Source organism: Dendroctonus ponderosae, unplaced genomic scaffold, assembly GCF_020466585.1.
Source record: "Dendroctonus ponderosae isolate FM_Combo_2020 unplaced genomic scaffold, Dpon_F_20191213v2 Dpon_F_20191213_5, whole genome shotgun sequence".
In the NCBI taxonomy this organism is placed as follows: Eukaryota; Metazoa; Arthropoda; class Insecta; order Coleoptera; family Curculionidae; genus Dendroctonus; species Dendroctonus ponderosae.
In genome coordinates this window covers 8302209-8320247 of record NW_026018715.1, presented here as the reverse complement: position 1 = coordinate 8320247, position 18039 = coordinate 8302209, and the positions used below count along the sequence as shown (strand labels likewise).

The 18039-nt window shown below is 34.6% G+C and overlaps 2 protein-coding genes across 2 annotated transcripts; both read right to left on the bottom strand.

Annotated features, from left to right (window-relative positions):
- Positions 1-699: 699 nt before the first annotated feature.
- Positions 700-4123, bottom strand: LOC109539524 (synaptic vesicular amine transporter). Its single transcript, XM_019907304.2, has 7 exons — positions 4006-4123; positions 3678-3947; positions 3364-3627; positions 3041-3313; positions 1155-1289; positions 855-1090; positions 700-792 (listed from the first exon to the last, which is right to left on the bottom strand). The coding sequence occupies exons 1-7, from the start codon at positions 4097-4099 to the stop codon at positions 700-702; spliced, it is 1365 nt and encodes a 454-aa protein (XP_019762863.2). The 5' UTR covers positions 4100-4123.
- Positions 4124-5661: 1538 nt separating this feature from the next.
- Positions 5662-15921, bottom strand: LOC109539659 (protein bride of sevenless). The gene is made up of 4 exons (XM_019907546.2): positions 15242-15921; positions 12792-12955; positions 9418-10733; positions 5662-6070 (listed from the first exon to the last, which is right to left on the bottom strand). The coding sequence occupies exons 1-4, from the start codon at positions 15793-15795 to the stop codon at positions 5879-5881; spliced, it is 2226 nt and encodes a 741-aa protein (XP_019763105.2). The 5' UTR covers positions 15796-15921; the 3' UTR covers positions 5662-5878.
- Positions 15922-18039: the final 2118 nt, after the last annotated feature.

Genomic DNA, 18039 nt, shown 5'->3' with positions numbered 1-18039 from the left:
GTCATTGACTATTGACTGCATACCAATGATGAATTCGACCCTTGGAAATTAAGGGCTTATTTCCAATTTTGACTATTCATACTGGGCAACATTTTTTATATATTTCGGAAAACTGCTGTGTGAGCTTGAAACAATTATTTCACATAATACAAAAAATGCGTATATTAAAAAGAATCTAAATAGGTCTTCAAAAAATAAGCCTGGTGAATTTTCCCCGGCACTTCCCAGATCAAGTCGAGCCCGATGTGAAAGATTTTTTTCAGTATTTGATACGCATACGATGCCGGAATAAAATAAACACAATTCCATTAGGGATCCAAATGTTCTCGATGGCTACATATGGCTTATTTGTATATTAAATTGGGCCACCCAACGATTGTAAATTGCCCCGTATGGTCAACTTTACAGTTCAAAACTGACAGTATAATAATAAATCGGCTAAGTAAAATATTCAGGATAAAAAAAACACTTAAGGCTTGCGAAAGATGTTTTTATTTTTCATACTTCAATACAGTTATGAAGAAAATGCAACTAAATCCTGGACAACTCGATGAAACAATGAAAACTTCTTTTATTTAAATGAAGTTCAAAGCGAAAAACGCAGTCAAAAACTTCACTTTACTAATAAAATAATCTGTTGCTCTGGTACTATAAACTGAAACATCCTGTACATGTGCTTTCCCACACTTACGTAAATGTTTATTCCTCAGTCGGCTGGGACAAACTGTTCAATGAGTCCAGAGTAGCATACGATGGCAGTTCTCCTTTCGTAAAAATCCCTTTGCGCTGACCCTGCAAAGAAAAAAAGTTATATGTGCGACATTGCAAAAAATGTGTAAGATTCGTGTTCTTACCCCAAGATTTTCAAGCTCTAATAGTAGAGGGCAAAACAGCAAATTGGCAAAACCCACCAGCCGCATCAGCCAAGGGAAACCTACAACTTCGACTGCTTGGCCTCCTAGCAAAGGCCCGAAAGAATAAGCCACAGCTACAGCAGCTTGCTGGAAAGCATAGACAGGGCCGTATTGGCTAGAGCCCTTGTTATCGACAAAGTTAGCCAGCAGTGGCACTAGAGATGCATCAACTGCGCCTAAAATTAACCAAGTTTATTTATCATAATTTGAAGTTAAACTCTTCCCCTTGGAGTTACAAACCTACTCCCAATCCCAAGCCGAAATGGGGAATTGCCAATTGAGTCATAGTATTCGCCATTGGTATGTAGCAACTGCTGAGCCCAGCTAAAACCATAGCGCTGATGGAAATTCGCCATGGCTGAACTGGAAGAAGACCTGGAAGTACAAATGCATGCGAAATGGAAGATGATGTTGATCATCCAAATATTTTCCACATTTTTAAAGATGGATATAAATTATGTGTTGAAGAACTAAGATTTTAATGCAAACTGTGAAAGCACATAGTCTGAGCTAAACTGTTGCAGATACTAAAAATGTGCAGATACTGTTTCTTTCTGACTAAAGAAGAGAGATGAACATTCAAAGAAAACACTAAGTATAATTTGTCTCAGCTTCTTCATAGAATATGTGGAAGAGTCTGTTCTCCATTCAGGATCGATCCTTCACATAGACAAAGAAGCCAAAGGGATTCTCTTTTCTATAGTTACACAAGATAAAAACTCTGCAAGATGACGAGTTAAGCAAAAATTACCAATGAATGTTTAATCCGAAAGTAATGAGGAAGTGAAGTTTGCAAGAAGTAAAGTTGAATAGTAGAGCAATGAAGGAAATGGTCGAGAACGAAAATATGAAGACAGTGAACAGGATACTAAGTCTGGTTCAACGATAATAACAGCAAAAAGTACAGTCAATGTACAGTACAATAAGAGTTTTCAAAGTCAGTAAAATCAAACTGGAAGGCAGTAGAAGTATATCAATATACATCATTAGAAGAATTCGATCGTATACAAATTTCCCTAATCTGCACGGTATTCCTATATGTTAATGTGTTTTGGTACCGTTGCAGATACGGAAAAAAAATTATCAAACAAATATTTGCCCCTCTTGGGAACTGAAAATATCAGCTACAAATGACCAGAAATGTACGGCGAGTCCGTTCTTAAGAACAGAAGTGTTCATATTAAAGAAGATCAACCGTTAAACCGATTTGGTTGTGCAGCTTAGCAAGAATAAAAAAGTTTGGAACTGATGCTTATTACAAGAAGGCCTTATATAATATAGAATAGCTGGTCAGTGGATCCTTTATTTGAAAATACATTAAAAATGGTGTTTGCGAGAAGAATATGTAAACATCTATAGCAAATGCACCAAAAAGATATGTACCGACTTAATAAAGAGCCATCAGTATTTGGTATCTAAGTGGATAACAGAAATCGAATTGAATAAGGAAAAGAAGCGATTGGCAAAACAGAAAGCAGAAGACAGACGGAGGAAACTGTTTGAAAGTCTACTGAGCGAATTGAAATTACAAAAGTTACTATCGCAGAATTGAAAGTAGAATGAAAACTTATACATACAAGTTTTACAAAACTCATTCAAGAAGAAACGCAAGACGAATTCGAGATATTTTTTAAATTAATTCAATCGACCAGATATTAACCCCAGAACTAAAAAAGGGAACCTTCCCCTAATCTAACACAAAAGAACGTGTTCCCTAATCTAACACGTTGTTTTGTGTTAGATTAGGGGAAGAATGCTACGAATGAAGATGGAGTGTTGTAAAAAATATGTGACCACCGCATAAGAGCGATCAGTTCATTGCCAGTAAAATGAATCAGAAGGCTTATCTTCAGTTAAATTCCCTACACTTGATAAAGCGTTTTAAGCAAATGTTTTCTGGATCTAAACATTTGCCTTGAGCTGATATTGGCAAATGTTTGGAGCCCAAGAGGAGCAGCACCTTCAAAATTACTTCTAATAATTGATGCTTCATCTGCAGCCATAAACATTTGCCTAAACCCGCACCAACTTCACCAAACAAATCCGGCCAACCGATTTTTAACAAACCCATTGCGGCTCAAAGTGAAATAACTAAACTTGGACCGTAAAATTACTTGAGTTTTTACCGGCAAAATGTGATCCAATAAAATAGCCCATGCTATCGGGAATAAAAACAGCGCCCAGTTGCCACTTGGAAGGTCTCGGCTTCATATGCACCAGCAGCCACATGGGAACGCAAGGCTCCAAAATCGCCATCGTGGATGTGCAAATGCAAATGGCCAAACCTGATATAACAGTCACTTTGTCCTTAAGAAGAGCCGCCCATTGATCGTAAGTCGACTCCAGATGACTCCCATTGGGCTTTTGACTGCTGGTTTCCAGGATGTAAACCTGGAGACCTAGAAAGAATGACTTGTAAAAGTTGGGCGGATGTGATAAGGACTCGTACCAATGCTGATCAGGATGAAGAAAGCGATGAGCATGAATGGAGCGCTTTTTCCTAGCAGCTGATAGGCAGCCCCTCCTAGTGGATATCCTATAAGCACCCCAAGGGCTATCCCGCCAAATGCCAGAGGCATCAAGCGATTTCTGGACTCCTTCGGCAAATTTTTCGCCAAAATGCACATTCCGCTCACGGCAACTGCAGCCGAAGAGCTTCCATGTAGCGCTCTAGCTAACACTAGAATTCCATAGGAGTTTCCAAATGCAAAAACTGAAAATATTTTTCAAACCTAAAGAACAACAAGAAATGTTGATTCTTACGTAAAGCTGCTATAAGCATATTGCAGGATCCAATCAAAAGGGGTACGCTGCAGTCAAGGATCTGAGTCAAATAACCAACCACCGGAGTAAAGGCCAACTGAACAAAAGCTTTGGAAGCAAGCAGGGCTCCTAAGGGCCCATTATCTTCTTCAAGCGTTTCAAACTTTCTCTGTAAAGGGCTTAGCGAAGCAGGTGCATAGTTGGCGGGACTTTCCAAAGGAGCCGAATAATTGAGAATATGGGCGAATAAATAGTCGGGAATTATTGGCACTAAAAATTGCAAAATCCCAAAGATTCTGAATCAATTAATCAATATGAAGCCACTTACCAACGACAGTCAGTAAAATATTATCAAGTAGAAACATCATGTAAACAATAACGAAAACCGCCGAGTGACTTTTTCGGATATCCATGTTCTCCATGGTCCAGTAACTGGCTGCTGAAGAGGCGGCTCTGCAACTGTCAACTCAAGAAGCTGGAAAAGGTGTAGCATGTGGTCCTTGTAAAAGCCATTTGCGATGCGGCAGGGTTTTAATAAGGGCTTAATGGAACGTTTGCAGCTTCAGTGGAGATTCCATTACCGGCTCGTTATCTCGTGCCAACACACTTGTATTGTAATCAATTTAAGGAGATACATGGGTTGTTGCCACGGATCTAACCGGCGGAATTTGGGGAATTTTTTTTTCTGTGGTAAATTTCAATTAAACCACCGAGTCGATTAGTAAGTCGATAAGTCGAGTAATTCACCGAGTCTATTTTTTTTAGTTAACATTAACGTTCAGCTAATTTAAAACTTTCAAAAAAACGTTCTGCGATTACCGACAATAAAAATAAATGCATAGCAATAAAAGATCAACTTTAGTACCCTGTGCCTCAAAAGCAAAAAAGGTTCGTAAATATATATTATATTGTAGATTGCAAATGAAGGTTTCCGTCAATTGCATAAGTTCTTCTGCCCTTAGCTCCTATATTTATGCAATTCGGATGCATTCAATCTTTTTCACCTTCGTGTTTTCGTTTTCCATTCTATGATTTTTCATTATTTCTACAATTTTTAGATTCCAAGTTGACAATTTGTTTTTTTTTCGGAATTTTATTCGGAAAATTCTTTCAGTTTGTTGCTGGAATGTACATTTTTTCTAGTATGCCTTTAAATGTGAATTGCATCACTTGTTCATTGATGTGTCTATTATACGGGTGAATAACTCTGAATTCAGATTGAAAACTTGATGCAAAATTGTATGTAAGTAAGTTATAGAAAAACCTGCCCCAAATTAACCCTTCCAATATCAACAGTATGGAAACTACCCCTCTTTCCATAGCTAAAATGCAAGTAGCTGAGACATTTTTCCAATTTAATGCATATATGTACACATTTTTTTATTGTTTTCCGCAATCTGCTGATTGACTGACTACAAGCACAGCTTTCATTTCAAGCAATTCCTAACGAAAATTTTTAGTCAAATCTGATGTTTTTTGTTCCGAAACAGTGGTGTATACGAAGAGTTTGCTCCAAATTCGATTTTACCTAATACTAATAAAGCACGTGAACAGAATGAATCTTACATCTGACCTTTTCTCAAAATATTATAAAAAACTTCGTAAACTCGAAAAACTTTACTGCACAAGGCAAGGAAGACGAATAATCTCAATATTAATGAAAAATATTAAAAAACTGAGTAATATAATATAAATTACCTACTAACTTAAAATTACCCCGGATTTTTTTAAAATACTAGAAATTCATGACTCTTTGAGAATCTAAAGTTTTTGTGCGCACGTATTAACCGGTTATGTATTATTTTTCTCCATCAAAATTATTTTTCTTAATCCAGCTGTTGTTAAGAACAAAAAAAATATGTTTGAAAGAACTCATATATTAAATATTTGATTATTGTGCCATATCATCAGACAAATTACAAATCAACTGGAGAACGCAGTAATAAGAGCCCTTGCGTTAAATACTCTGAAGAAATAAAACCCATTTTGCACACAAGTAAAATGTATTTGTTGTATAAACAACCAGCATAATTTCAGTTTCCTAAATCCTCTAATAATGCTTTATTCACACTACAAATCAGAAACTTACTTAAAACAACCAGTTCAAATCAGTGACTTCAAATCCCAAGTCTTTAGAACCGCTTGCTTCACAATTAAGTACGCATGTGGTTTAGGATATTTTTTAAATTTGATCTTGAAATCTAAAACCGTGTAACTTTGTCAGTATTAGCTGGAGATTCACAGCACATATCAAAGTCAATGTCTTCGGGTAATGCTGGGCAGGAGTACAGGTCGGGCTGTTGCAAAGTTCCAGCAGGAGCAGTTGGTGTGATTCCTGCCCTGGCCACAGCAGCCGCATTAATCGCCGCTATATTAATACAGTCGTAGATCGGCTGTAGGTATAGAGAAAAAAATAATATGAACACAAATATGTAAAATCTAAACATTTTATGAAGACAAATAAATAAATAAACGTTATTAACGTGCAATTTGTTCCTACACTTGTGCAAGAACGCGTCCAACACGAACGGTAATTCGGACGCGTGATTATGAAGCTGCGGTAATTTTGCAGATAGCTAAAATTGACTCCTCAAACTCGATTTAATTCCGCAATTGCAAAATATATTGGTTGCCGCTGTTTCTAAGCAAACAATTTACTGTACTGCTAACTAGTTACTTTATTTAACTTCAAGCAAAAACTGGATTTTTTACGACTTCAATCCACTCATATAATGAATTGGATAATCTCCTTAATGCTAAATTAAGTGATATGATTATGCCATTTTCGCAGTAAAAACTGGTGTTTTTGGGCTTTTGGAAAACGCTTTAGAATGTTTGGACGAATTATCAAATGAGTTTCTCTTTTACTTTAGTGAATCGTTTCGGTTTTATCTTTGCGTGTTGTCTAAATGATTTTCCTCTTTTTAATTCTAATTTCATGCAGTTTTTCGCCTCGCTTTCAGTTGGAAATTCTTAAAATTTGAACAAATGAGAAATATTTTTGGCTGTTTGAGATACTTTAACAGTTTCCATATTATCTTTGAGAGACTAAAGGTTGTTTATCACATTCTGAAATTTTTCTTGTTTCCATCGATTCGCCTTTCTTATAATCGCTAAGGTGAATGTTTCTTCAGTTGCACATTCACACACACGCAATCAAGAATTCTTCTTTTAACTTTTATTTAACTTTATTTCAGTTTTATTAGTATATAGTCCTCAAAGACTCGTTTATTAAAATCAGTTTACAGATATTTACTTTCAAACACTACTGATTAATTTTATACCAAAAAAATGTCCTTTGAAATTAATCTACTAAGATATTTTTTTTAAATCTACTGCAAACACAGATAAAAGATCAGATGAAACTGGAGCACTATAGATATTAGAAATATCGAGAATTATTGCGGAAATGTATAGCAAAAGATCCTCTCTACCTCTCTGTATATCAAGGTTTTATAATTTATTCTTTCCGTATTTCTTTGCAGTAAAATTAATGCGGGTTTCAGTTGCGTGAGTAAATAGTTTAAAACCAGAACATAAAATACTTTCTCAAGATTTCATTAAAATGAGCCTTTGCAACACATACTTTGTCGAGTTTATATAAGAAACTGCATAATTTGGCATATTCTGAAACCAAAAAAAATCAATCATTTACAAACAAATATCAGCGCACGTTTTTTCCTAGTTTAAATTGAACATAAATTATCTTCCAGCTAAATGTGGAGCATGTATGAGTTTTGCTTACATCTGGATTCTAAAACGCTCGAATATTTTGTGGCACTCATGTAGGTACTCCAAATATCCTCATTTTGCATTTAAAAATTCTGGAACGACGCCACTTCGATAGAGAAATTTTGTAAACCGCCACTTTAGATCTACTGCTAAAATCTTAAAATTCAACTGTAATATTTATGGATTGCTTGTTCTGTTCTGGAACAATTTTGATAAAATTTATATTTTTTTATGCGATTATACACACGTTGGTGCGGGGACATAGAAAAGGTGGCAGAACTTCCATGGATGAGAATTGTCCAGAATAGAACAAAATGGAAAGAACTAAGGGAGGCCTATGTCCAATTCTGGACGAAGAACGGCTAGAAGAAGAAGAAGATAGAAAAGAAATAGAAAAAATAAAAAAGTAGATAGAAAAGTGCAAAAAATCCATGGCATGATAAAGTAAAGACCGCAAAATAAGTACTTCTATGAACAAAATTTAGTCTAAAAAATTGATAGTATAAAACTAATAGAATCGTTTATTTGAGAAATAAGTCACTCAACTAGAGGTAGAACCCTAATACACTCTTTTACTTAGAAAAACTAGAAGAACTCCAAAAAATATACACGGCGCTGTAAATTTATCCCACAGCTTAAATACTCACTAACTTCTAACTATGAATATTGTCTCAATAGGAGATCCGTTTTGAATAAATTTTTCATTGAATCATAGCTCTATTTTTGGATAAAATTTAAGTTACAAGATATGAGAAAAAAATTATTTTAAATAAACATATTGTACAGCGTGTTTAAATACTGTCATGTTTTTAATCAAAGTTTAAATGTTTCTAATATTGCTAAATATGGGGTAACCCAGAGGGCAAAAAATGTACTTAAACTTTTTGTATTTACGAAGAAAATTGCAGGCAAAAAGACTTTTGATTAACAACTTGATAGCTTTATTTATTTTGTCAGTTTCTGTACTCTGTAAATTAAGTTGTTAAAGTTTTTATTCTCCTAAGGATATTGTAATTTGTTTTGTTTCTTTATAGAGTTACATATGTAATAAAAAACAGAGGTTGGCAGCTTTAATATTGTAATTAACTACATGATGAATGGAAGTACTTAGGAATACAGCGTTATGGATGTAATCTGAAGAAAATATATAAAAAACTGACGGCAAAACTGGAAAAGGAGAAAAACCGAAAAAACTTCCTAACCAGATGAAAGGATCTTGCTCTTGTGCAAACACGTATACCGACTAACTGAGGGTGGGGGAAAAACACCGAAACATTTTTAAATACTGAATAATTTGTGATGTCGACATAAATGACTAAAACCCAGGAAAATAGTTTATATTAAAATTGGAAATCTTAGATGATTAAAAAAGAGGGTTAAAATAAATTTTGCGCGGAAAATGTGAACGGTCATATAAACATGAATGTTTCTCGAATGGCTCGAAGTAAAAAAACGACGAAAAATCCATACTACTCAGAAGACAACAGGCAATAACAACATGTACTGTTTCCGTGTCTGAGCTACCCGATACCAAGAAAACACGTCAAAATTTAAACACACTGTATATTTTAACATATGTTTTTATCATCTTATAGCTCAAATTTTATCTAAAAATAAAGCGATGTTTCGATAAAGAAATGGTTCAAGTGGTATTATAGATTGAGAAAGTATGCACAGTCCAAAGTTGTTAAATTTTCTCTTGCCATTTATGGATACTGCCATTGATTTTCGCTCAAAATCCGGATTCTATTGGCTTACCAAGCCCGTTATCGGAATTAAAAAAAGGAATTTCTTATTGTTAAGAATAGATAAATTTGCGGACCAGGGGTTTATTTAGGTAGTTCCCTTAATTTTTTGAAATTTACACTGCACGCACCACAAGCTATACTTTTCATCCAGGCGCAACAGTTGCACCGTTGGCTTCCTGAAAATGTAATAGTTTGCAAATATCCCACCTTAGACAAGGCATTTTTAATTACGCCCATTAATCCCTACAACAGAACCTTACCTGAGCATGAGTTCTATAAATATCCATAGAACTATTAGCGGTAGCAAGAGAAGGTAAAGCGCTGGTGATTTTGTCCCTTTCAGCTGCAATCGTCATGAGGTAAGTGCGAGGAATAAAGATAGCACCCAAACAAATGCTTCCAGTGGCCACAAGTCCCAAGCACACCATCATCTCCTTCCACTCGTTGCACAGCATCATAAAACCCGGAAGCCAGACGCTCCAAACTAGAGCAATCATAACTGCAGTTACTGTGAAATATTTCCCTTCCCTGTAGTTTCGCTGGCTTTTGTACATTAGCGGACTAAGGCATATTAGTAGTATCAGCAGCACTGTATTATAGGACATTAAATACACCAATTCGTAGCCCTGAGTGAAGATATCGTGGCATCTTCCAAAGACATGCAAGCTCAATGCTGCTTGAACTCCGAAGATAAATAAGCAGAGAAATGACTGGACAGGGCCAGCAATGTGGGACATAAACCCAACTTCTCTGGCTGCAGAGCTGAGAACAATGCTGCGTGAGAGTAAGAGGGAAAAAACTGCAGCATAACTCATGGTAATGGCCAGGGCTTTGATGATGCATAAGGATTTCCTGATGTTCTGGGTATTTTCGATGGTAAACGGAAGCACCGAACAGAATACCATCATAACGGCTAAAAGCAGCAATAAGGTGAGCACCGGGTTGCCTTCAAGGATGCGCTTTTGAAAAATCGCCACCAGCAAAAACGCCAAAATAGCCGAGCAGAACAAAACACCTAGAAGCGCTAAGGACAGAATGGCATAAATCCAAGCGTCGCTCCGAAAGGATATTTCGGGCCAGCGATAGAATATTCTGTTTCGTCCTCTAATGACAAACTCACGCGGGCAGCTTTCCAGCTCTGATGTATCATTCACATCAACTGTTTCACCGACTAGAGTTAAGTTATCGAAAAACACGTGATAGGAATACGCCATCCTCAAAGGCTTACGAAAGAAATAAAGAGAGTGATTTGTGTCAGCGCCCAAAGCCTCCACTTGGAAAATATCATAGACGAAATGCTCCTGAAGCTCATCAATTTGCAGGAACTTCAACAAGTCCAGAGGAGCTTCAATTGAATGCAAATGCCCGAAGAAGAAGGGTTTGGACCTGAGGCAGTTCACTTTGTAAATCGTGTCATTGCAATTGGCTGCAATAAATCTGCGGGCTTCCAGGACAAAATTGGCCAAAGGAGTGCCCACTTCAAACATCAAGGGGGTCGGAAATATGCCAGCACCACTTTGGAAGTTCGCAGCAGCTGAATGTGGAGGCAGGATGATGAAGCTTCCTTCGGGCATACCTGAAATGCAAACTGGTTTTTAAATTTGTTAAATTGGGAGATTTAGAAAAGAGAAGAGGAAATGGAAAATAGTTCAAGAGTAACGCTTAATAATAATCTCAACTCCAAGAAATTATCCAGGGTTTCATCTAACTATAGAACAAGTATTGAAGAAACTGCTCAAAAATGGGATGCTAAAGTTAACATCTCTATTTAACGGCTCAATCAGGCTCCAACACGTTCCGGCAATGGAAAAAAAGTTGAAGTCATCATGATCCACGTTAATTCAAACTTTAACGCGATGTTAAGTCGTACAGACCAATTTTTTTTTCGCCAATAATTTGGAAGCTTTTTGAAAAACTGATGCTAGAAAGACTTAAACTTAAACCAATTTTACAGATACAAAGTTAATCCCCGATTATTAATTGAGATTCCGATCAAATCACTCTAGGATCGATTGTGGATCAGAAAAATATCATCAAATTACTAGAGGAAAGATTAGTATGTTTAGTCGGTTTTTCATGTCATGAAGGCGTAGTCTATAAAATCGGTAAAATGCTGTCTCAAGCGCAACATTCTATATACCCATTAGCTATTCAGAATCAAGCAAGAAACGCTTACTCGGAGTTGAAAGAAAGGTTTCAACTGTACTTTCAAGGGAGCGTGCTAGGGCCTGTTCTATATTTACTCTATATATTTGCGGATGACACAGTATTAATGTCAGCTGATGAGTATGACTGATGTCATAAATGAACCTCCAAGTGGATATTTAAACTAAACGAAACTACTTCGACTTATATTAACTTTACCAACAAAAAATGGACATATTTTCCAATAATTATTATTAATGAATCGGCGTCCCATAGGCAAATACTAATGAAATACTTTGGACACTAAATTAAGATGGAAGTAAGATGTCAGAAAGAATGTAAAAAAGTTAAAATTGAAAACGTTTCACGGCCAAATTTACCATAACTTTGAACCTGGATAAATTCTAGTTCCTTAAAGCGATTTGATTTATTTTTGAAGCTTTATGTAGCACCATTTAATTTTTGTTAGTCAGTTTTTATAACAAAAATTAAATGTCTCGGATACATTTTCTACAGAGCGGCAATGAAACATGTTGCAACGTTCGACATACTCCTGAATAAACAAAAATTTTGCACCTCAGCCACAGTGCACAGGTCAACCAAATAGCTCAGAACGGTTTTTAAATTTTTCGGCCATCTCTTATATTTATAGGGTAAACTCAAAAAAAATCATCTTCGAGCTAAAACTTCGTGGAGAATTTTAGACGAAAATTCGATATGCAACGATGCATGAGAAATGATGATTGAGAAAGTTTTAGCGTCATCATAAGCAGTATATTATGAAAATCTGACTTTTTTAGACCGCCCTGTAAATAAACGAAATGAGCGAAAAATTCATTAACATTTTTTGAGTCATCTTATCGTCTGTTATGATAGAATAAAAAAGAACATTTTTTGTCCAGCTGAAGGCATGCAAATTATTAAACCTTATTGGCTTTATGCAATTTAGATCTGGGGATGCACAAAAAGCACAAAGGTCCGAAATATAAAGTTTTACGGGAAAAAGCAGATGCACTATGGTTTGTAAGAAAAATTAATCTTCAAAGAATGGATAAAAGAAGAAGAAAGAAACTCTTCAAAGAAAGAACCTGGGAATCTTGACTGTTAAACAGGAAAACACACGTGATGTAGAGAAATCAAATATAATAATAAGGAGAAAATAATCAGAATTGGTACCTCAGATTGAAGAGAACCCTTTTGAAGCTATATAGTGGTTTATTAAGGCCAGTGCGCAGAGAGCGCTTAAATATTCTGTGTCTCATGCAAGGTCTACAAAAAGCTATAGAACCTCATTGAACTCACTTAGCTTAGTCAGTAAGCGACATTCGATGTTGGTGCCTGTTTGGCTAGTTTTAAAAATTAAAAATTGAATATTAGTATTAGTAATTCTTGGTAATGAATCTCGAGAGAAACAACAATTATTTAACCCAACTAATTTTAAGCTTAAAAAAATGTGCACCAAATTATCGCCAATTTGCGTAATTATTACCTGTTGAAACCTCTCCATCCAACGGTACCAGGACGAGTCGACTGTTGGAGGTTCGGGTTTCAAAATGTGTGCCATTCGCAATGAATCCATCGATGTCGGATGCGGTACCAAAAAGTACCAGCGGATCTTCACCGGATGCATTCAAGGCTATTGACCGGCTATCTCTGTAAATGGTACCTTTGAAAAATTCATCTAATTATCATGGAACATGCAATGAACTGATGTGCCATTGAATGTATTTGATTCACTTCCAAGTGTTAAAACAATCTTAATGCAGAAAGCTTAGCGTTATTTGGAAATATGTTAGGAAAGATTGCGTTTTAAGTCACTGAAGTGCTTAGTTTAATTGCATGTACATTTTAATTTCTTGAGCCCATGGGCAAGCTGCATCAATATTCCAATCTAAATGCAAAATACATATAAAAACTGGATGGGGAATTTTACACGATTTGTTTGAAATGTTCTTCATCTGGTTGAGAACAGGGCAAAACCGGGTCCGTTTTTCTTTTTATTTAATCAAGAAAAAAAGTAAATTGATACTTTTTATCAACAAAATACAAATTCCAATTATTAAATATTGCATTTTATTTTTGGATGGAAATTAGATTTAAAAAACCTTATTTACTCTGCAAGTTCATCTCACTCTGGTGCTATCTTGAACACCATTTCCTGATGCATTATTAATAAGTTTTAAGTTTAGTGCGAACTAATCTTAACGGTAAAAATTGCGGTTTTTTTGTTTTTTTATTTTATTTTATTGCTTTCTCGAAAATTATTCTTCTAATAGTAGGTACTACTTAACTAGTACTCTAACTTTCATAGAATCCTGTGAAAATTATACAACAAATTTAACAAATATTTTCAGTATTTCTATTCAAGAATATTACTCTCATTCAAATTGATATTTTCTGAACCAAATTATTTCCACTCTGTCCAAAACGACTAAAATTCTAATTTAGTTCTAAATACTGAGTTTTCCCAAAAATACATGTAGAATCTCCTGAAATAACCTTAATAATTGTTTCCTAGCTTGTGACATTTTTTTACTGTCTATTGCTTTTGTTCCATTGTCCAATGTTTTTACTGTCCATTGAGTTTTGGCAAACTTATTTATTTTGCGAGAAATTAGCGGGTTTAAAATAAAATATAATCTAAAATATATATAAGACAACTCACTGATCTTATAAACCTAAATTTTTCATCATGCCATTTACTAAATGCATTTATTTCAACGTTTATTTAAAGCGCATTTCATTAATCATTACCAAATATTTTACATTAACCTTGACTTTTTCCTTTATTTTATTGCATGACCTTTAAATCTTTGTATTAATTTTTATTGATCAATCCTTAGAAAAGAACCACTTTTAAGGTTTCTTCTTTTTCTTTCTGTTTAGAAGCTATTTTCAGTTAAATAAAAAACATGGCGAAAAAATTAGAGAATCAGAAAGCTTCTAATGCCAAATTGGGCTTAAAAATCATAACTGGTCAGTAAATATTAAATTTTTCTTTGAGTAATTTTCGTTTTAAGATATATATAATAACTTCAACAATTATTTTCTAAGTACAGAAAGTAAGTTTTTGAAAATATGCTCTTTTGAAAACCATTAATAACTAAACAAAAGCAGTTAACAAATTTTTATCAGTATTTTTTGAACTGAAAAAAATATTAGACACCATCTAAAATCAGAGATTTTCTAACGCACTTTGCTTTTGAATTTACTCAAGTGAAAAATAAAATTAATTTGAGTACATAAATAATATTAGTTTATTATTATGAGTACATAATAAATAAATGAATAAAACAGAAAATATTTTAAAAGTCTGACTTTTGTGGGCAAAAATTTAAATTTTTAAATTGTATATACCTTTTTATATTTTTATTTCTTGCGTATAAATATTTCTTTAATTGCCGTGTGGAAAAGAATCGTTTTCGGACGTTGAGATATTCTTTTTTCGGCGCGTCGAACCAAGGAAAGTTTCCTGTATTTTTTAACTACTCCGTATATTCGTTCAACTGTCTAGAAATATCAATAAGTTTCTCATTTGCAGTTGGAAGGCAATAAGATGAGGAATTTATGAATTTATATAAAATAAAAAGAAGTATGTAAAAAAATGCAAAGATACGTGTAAATCACCAACACCCTCGAATGGTCAGCGTAACAAAATACGCAATATTCCAGTTATAATTGGTATAACGATCAAGTAACGTGGTGTAATTTTAGGGATTGTGATTCCATGATTATGTAATACTGTTCACTCTCCTGTCGATTAATTTTAGATTATTATTATTGCTGTTAAATTGAGAAAAGCATACTTTTGAGTTGTTCCCATGAAATAGAACTCGGTTGTTTAGCTAACTATAACTGAATATGTGAACGAATAATAAAGAAATATTTTTTATTTACGTTGAGAATAAAGCAAGCAAAGAAGTGGCTCAGTTTACTTACTCATAAACGAAACACTTTTTTACACAGACTCGCGATGCTTTGGCATGGTGGTAGAAAAAATCAACAGTTTGATCGTCTTTTGCTAGTAGAACGACGTTTCTTTTCCAGCCTGCCGACGCCAACAATTTAACGGCTGCTTTAACCAACTGCCCGGGGAAAGTCTTGATATTCTTGCTCCTCAAGTGCAAAATTTCACTAAACTTCCTCACTTTTTCACTCGGCTGCTGTGAGGTGACCACTCCCAGCACATACGTAGCATCATTTTCGTAAATCTCCAAAAGAGTCTTTAAGTAGTCCACTTCTGAGCACGCCTGATACACTGAAACACCCAGTTTAAGAGGATGTAAAATTTCCAAAAAACTAATTCGCTCTGTGAGCCAAATGGCCGAGTTCACGACCGTTTTTCTACTAGCACTCAACTCGAGTAAATCACAGTCGTGGATGATCACAACCACACTCACATCACCAGAGGATCCGAAGAGCTTTGTGATATTTTGAGCTTTCACACCACAACCGACACTGAGCAAACCTATGAGAATTTTGATAAAAAACATTTTTTTCTATTTTGGTACCAATATCGTGTTAATTTCAGAACATTCGGGTGGCATGTGCGGTACTTTTTGTTTCCGTTTCAGGCATCGCTGAGCAATAATATTCAAACATCGCACTTTTTGAAGGACTGTTTGTATTTATAGACTTATGGAGACTATTAAGCTGATGGGCTTCCCTTAGGCCACGTCCAAACAACCCCTAGATCGTATAAGTTACCTAATACACGTTCCTAAGGGTGTGGGGAATTAGAGCTAAATTTTCCGAAAGAAATGCACGACTATTATATTCGTCATTAAGTGTTAAGGTGAATGGAAAATTTACATGCGATTTATATGTTTTTTTATACATTTTTTAACCACGCCTTGGTGAACAATTTCCTGAAAAATTAGTCTTATTTAAGTTTTTTTCCTTCCCAACTTGATCAAATTAAAATGTAAGTTGCGAAAGTTCGGATGTGGCCCCGGAAAGTTTGCTTTATGACTCAGAAATTGCCAGGGAACAATCGATACAAACTTTTTAGCATGTGTTGGTCGATCCTGGGTTTAATCGATCATAATGCGGGGGCTTACCATACTTCTATGCCTGCTTACTTTATTGCTTTCTTATCTAGATCAGGCCGAGAAATTAAATACGTTGGGAGAGTTGCCCCAATTTTATAAAACATGCAAAGTTTGGCTCGTTTCGTTCAAAACTTCAAGGCGAGTCAAAGCTGAACTTTGACTCCTTTTATGGTGATTTGCTGTTTTGTTTTTCGTTTGATTAAATCTGATAATGGTAATGCAATTAGTAAGCAATGTCCGAGTGACTTCGCATAAGGGAAGCGTTACTAACATTGTATTTCAAAAAATGCAAGTAACACCGCGTAATTAAAAAAGTGTAGAGCCAAAAAACTTGAATGAAATTGAATAAATGGAAAATACGAGAGCACACAAAAATTAATGAAAACTGGACAACAAATATAGTTCATAAACTCTTCTCAAACTGTTAATAAAATCAATCAGATTAAATAAATGCTTGAAGACCTATTTCAAGTCAAGTTGAAAATTAAGCATTTTGTCGAGGTTGAAATATTCTATTTAAATCGTTAAATCTTTTTGTGTTTAACTGTTTTTTTGTGTTTTTTATTACTAGTCTGATAACATTGGAAAATGATAAATTATTCAATGGTTTTTCTTAGCCATTAGTTGCGAAAATAGGTCGCACAAGGAAGAAACTGCTGATTCTTAAAAAACCAAAACTAAAATAGTAAATACGGAAAATGAGCTGGAAGACAACAAGCAGAAGGGAAAATTCAAATCGATTACAACTGCATAAACTGAGTTAAATTAATTGCAAAGCAGGAAAATTATATGGTGACTACATAAAAGTAAATTCCCAGTGAAAATCGAAAACCAGGTAAAAAAGAAGACAAAAAATATTTAAATAAAAACAGATGGAGCAAGTCACGAATAACTGATATGAAATACAGATTAAGAGCTTTTAACATGAGATCAAACAGTTACAGACATGAAGAACAAATATAAGCTTTGTAGTTAACAGGAAAATATGTGTTTTATTATAACATTTTAACGAATTTTCGCAACTTTTGCAGCATTTTAACTGCTTGGCACCTCAACAGCGTCAAAAGAGTCAAAGGTGTTTTTAAAAATTGTGAATTTTACTCATTTGATCAATCAATTTAATTCAGTTTTCTTTACCGTAGAAACAGTCAGACAAAGAAATGAAATTTTAAAGGAAAATAATAAAACCATGTACGTTTAACTAATTCGTTTAAATAAGTGTTTGTTAAGAAAACCCTTCATCCCGTTGAAAGTTCAAGGTTTCTTTCTAAGATTTCAGCAAATTCAAGTTATTTTATTTTTTATTAAGCAAACAAAATCTCCATTAGTATAGCACTATGCAATATAAATTAAACTTTCAACTGTAGGGGGGGAGCAGAAGAATTTGGAGTGAAATCCTTATAAAACATGGCAAATAATTTTAATTTAAAAAAGGAGAAATCACCTATAAATATAACTGGGAAAAAGCCTTTCAAAACAGAAATGACAGAAAATAAAAACGTGTCTTTCTACTTAATAGAAAGAGAAACAAAAGTAACAGTAGATGTTGTAAACATATGCAGGCTGTAAAAAGCAAGACCACTAAGAGGCAAGAAATTCTCCAACTAGAGAAATATTAAAGGGAAAATGTGTACAGAACAGCACAGCAGGAGCTGAATGCATCCTAAATGTAAGAGTCGACTAAAT

Excerpts from the sequence above, each read along its gene's own strand:
- LOC109539524 (XM_019907304.2), bottom strand. The coding sequence starts at position 4,099 with ATGGAGAACATGGATATCCGAAAAAGTCACTCGGCGGTTTTCGTTATT. Across the intron at positions 3,628-3,677 it reads TATGCTTATAGCAGCTTTAC|TTTTTGCATTTGGAAACTCC; the intron begins GTAAGAATCAAC and ends AAATATTTTCAG. Across the intron at positions 1,091-1,154 it reads CGGCTTGGGATTGGGAGTAG|GCGCAGTTGATGCATCTCTA; the intron begins GTTTGTAACTCC and ends GGTTAATTTTAG.
- LOC109539659 (XM_019907546.2), bottom strand. The coding sequence starts at position 15,795 with ATGTTTTTTATCAAAATTCTCATAGGTTTGCTCAGTGTCGGTTGTGGT. Across the intron at positions 10,734-12,791 it reads GGATGGAGAGGTTTCAACAG|GTATGCCCGAAGGAAGCTTC; the intron begins GTAATAATTACG and ends TTTGCATTTCAG. Across the intron at positions 6,071-9,417 it reads TTTATAGAACTCATGCTCAG|CCGATCTACGACTGTATTAA; the intron begins GTAAGGTTCTGT and ends CTATACCTACAG.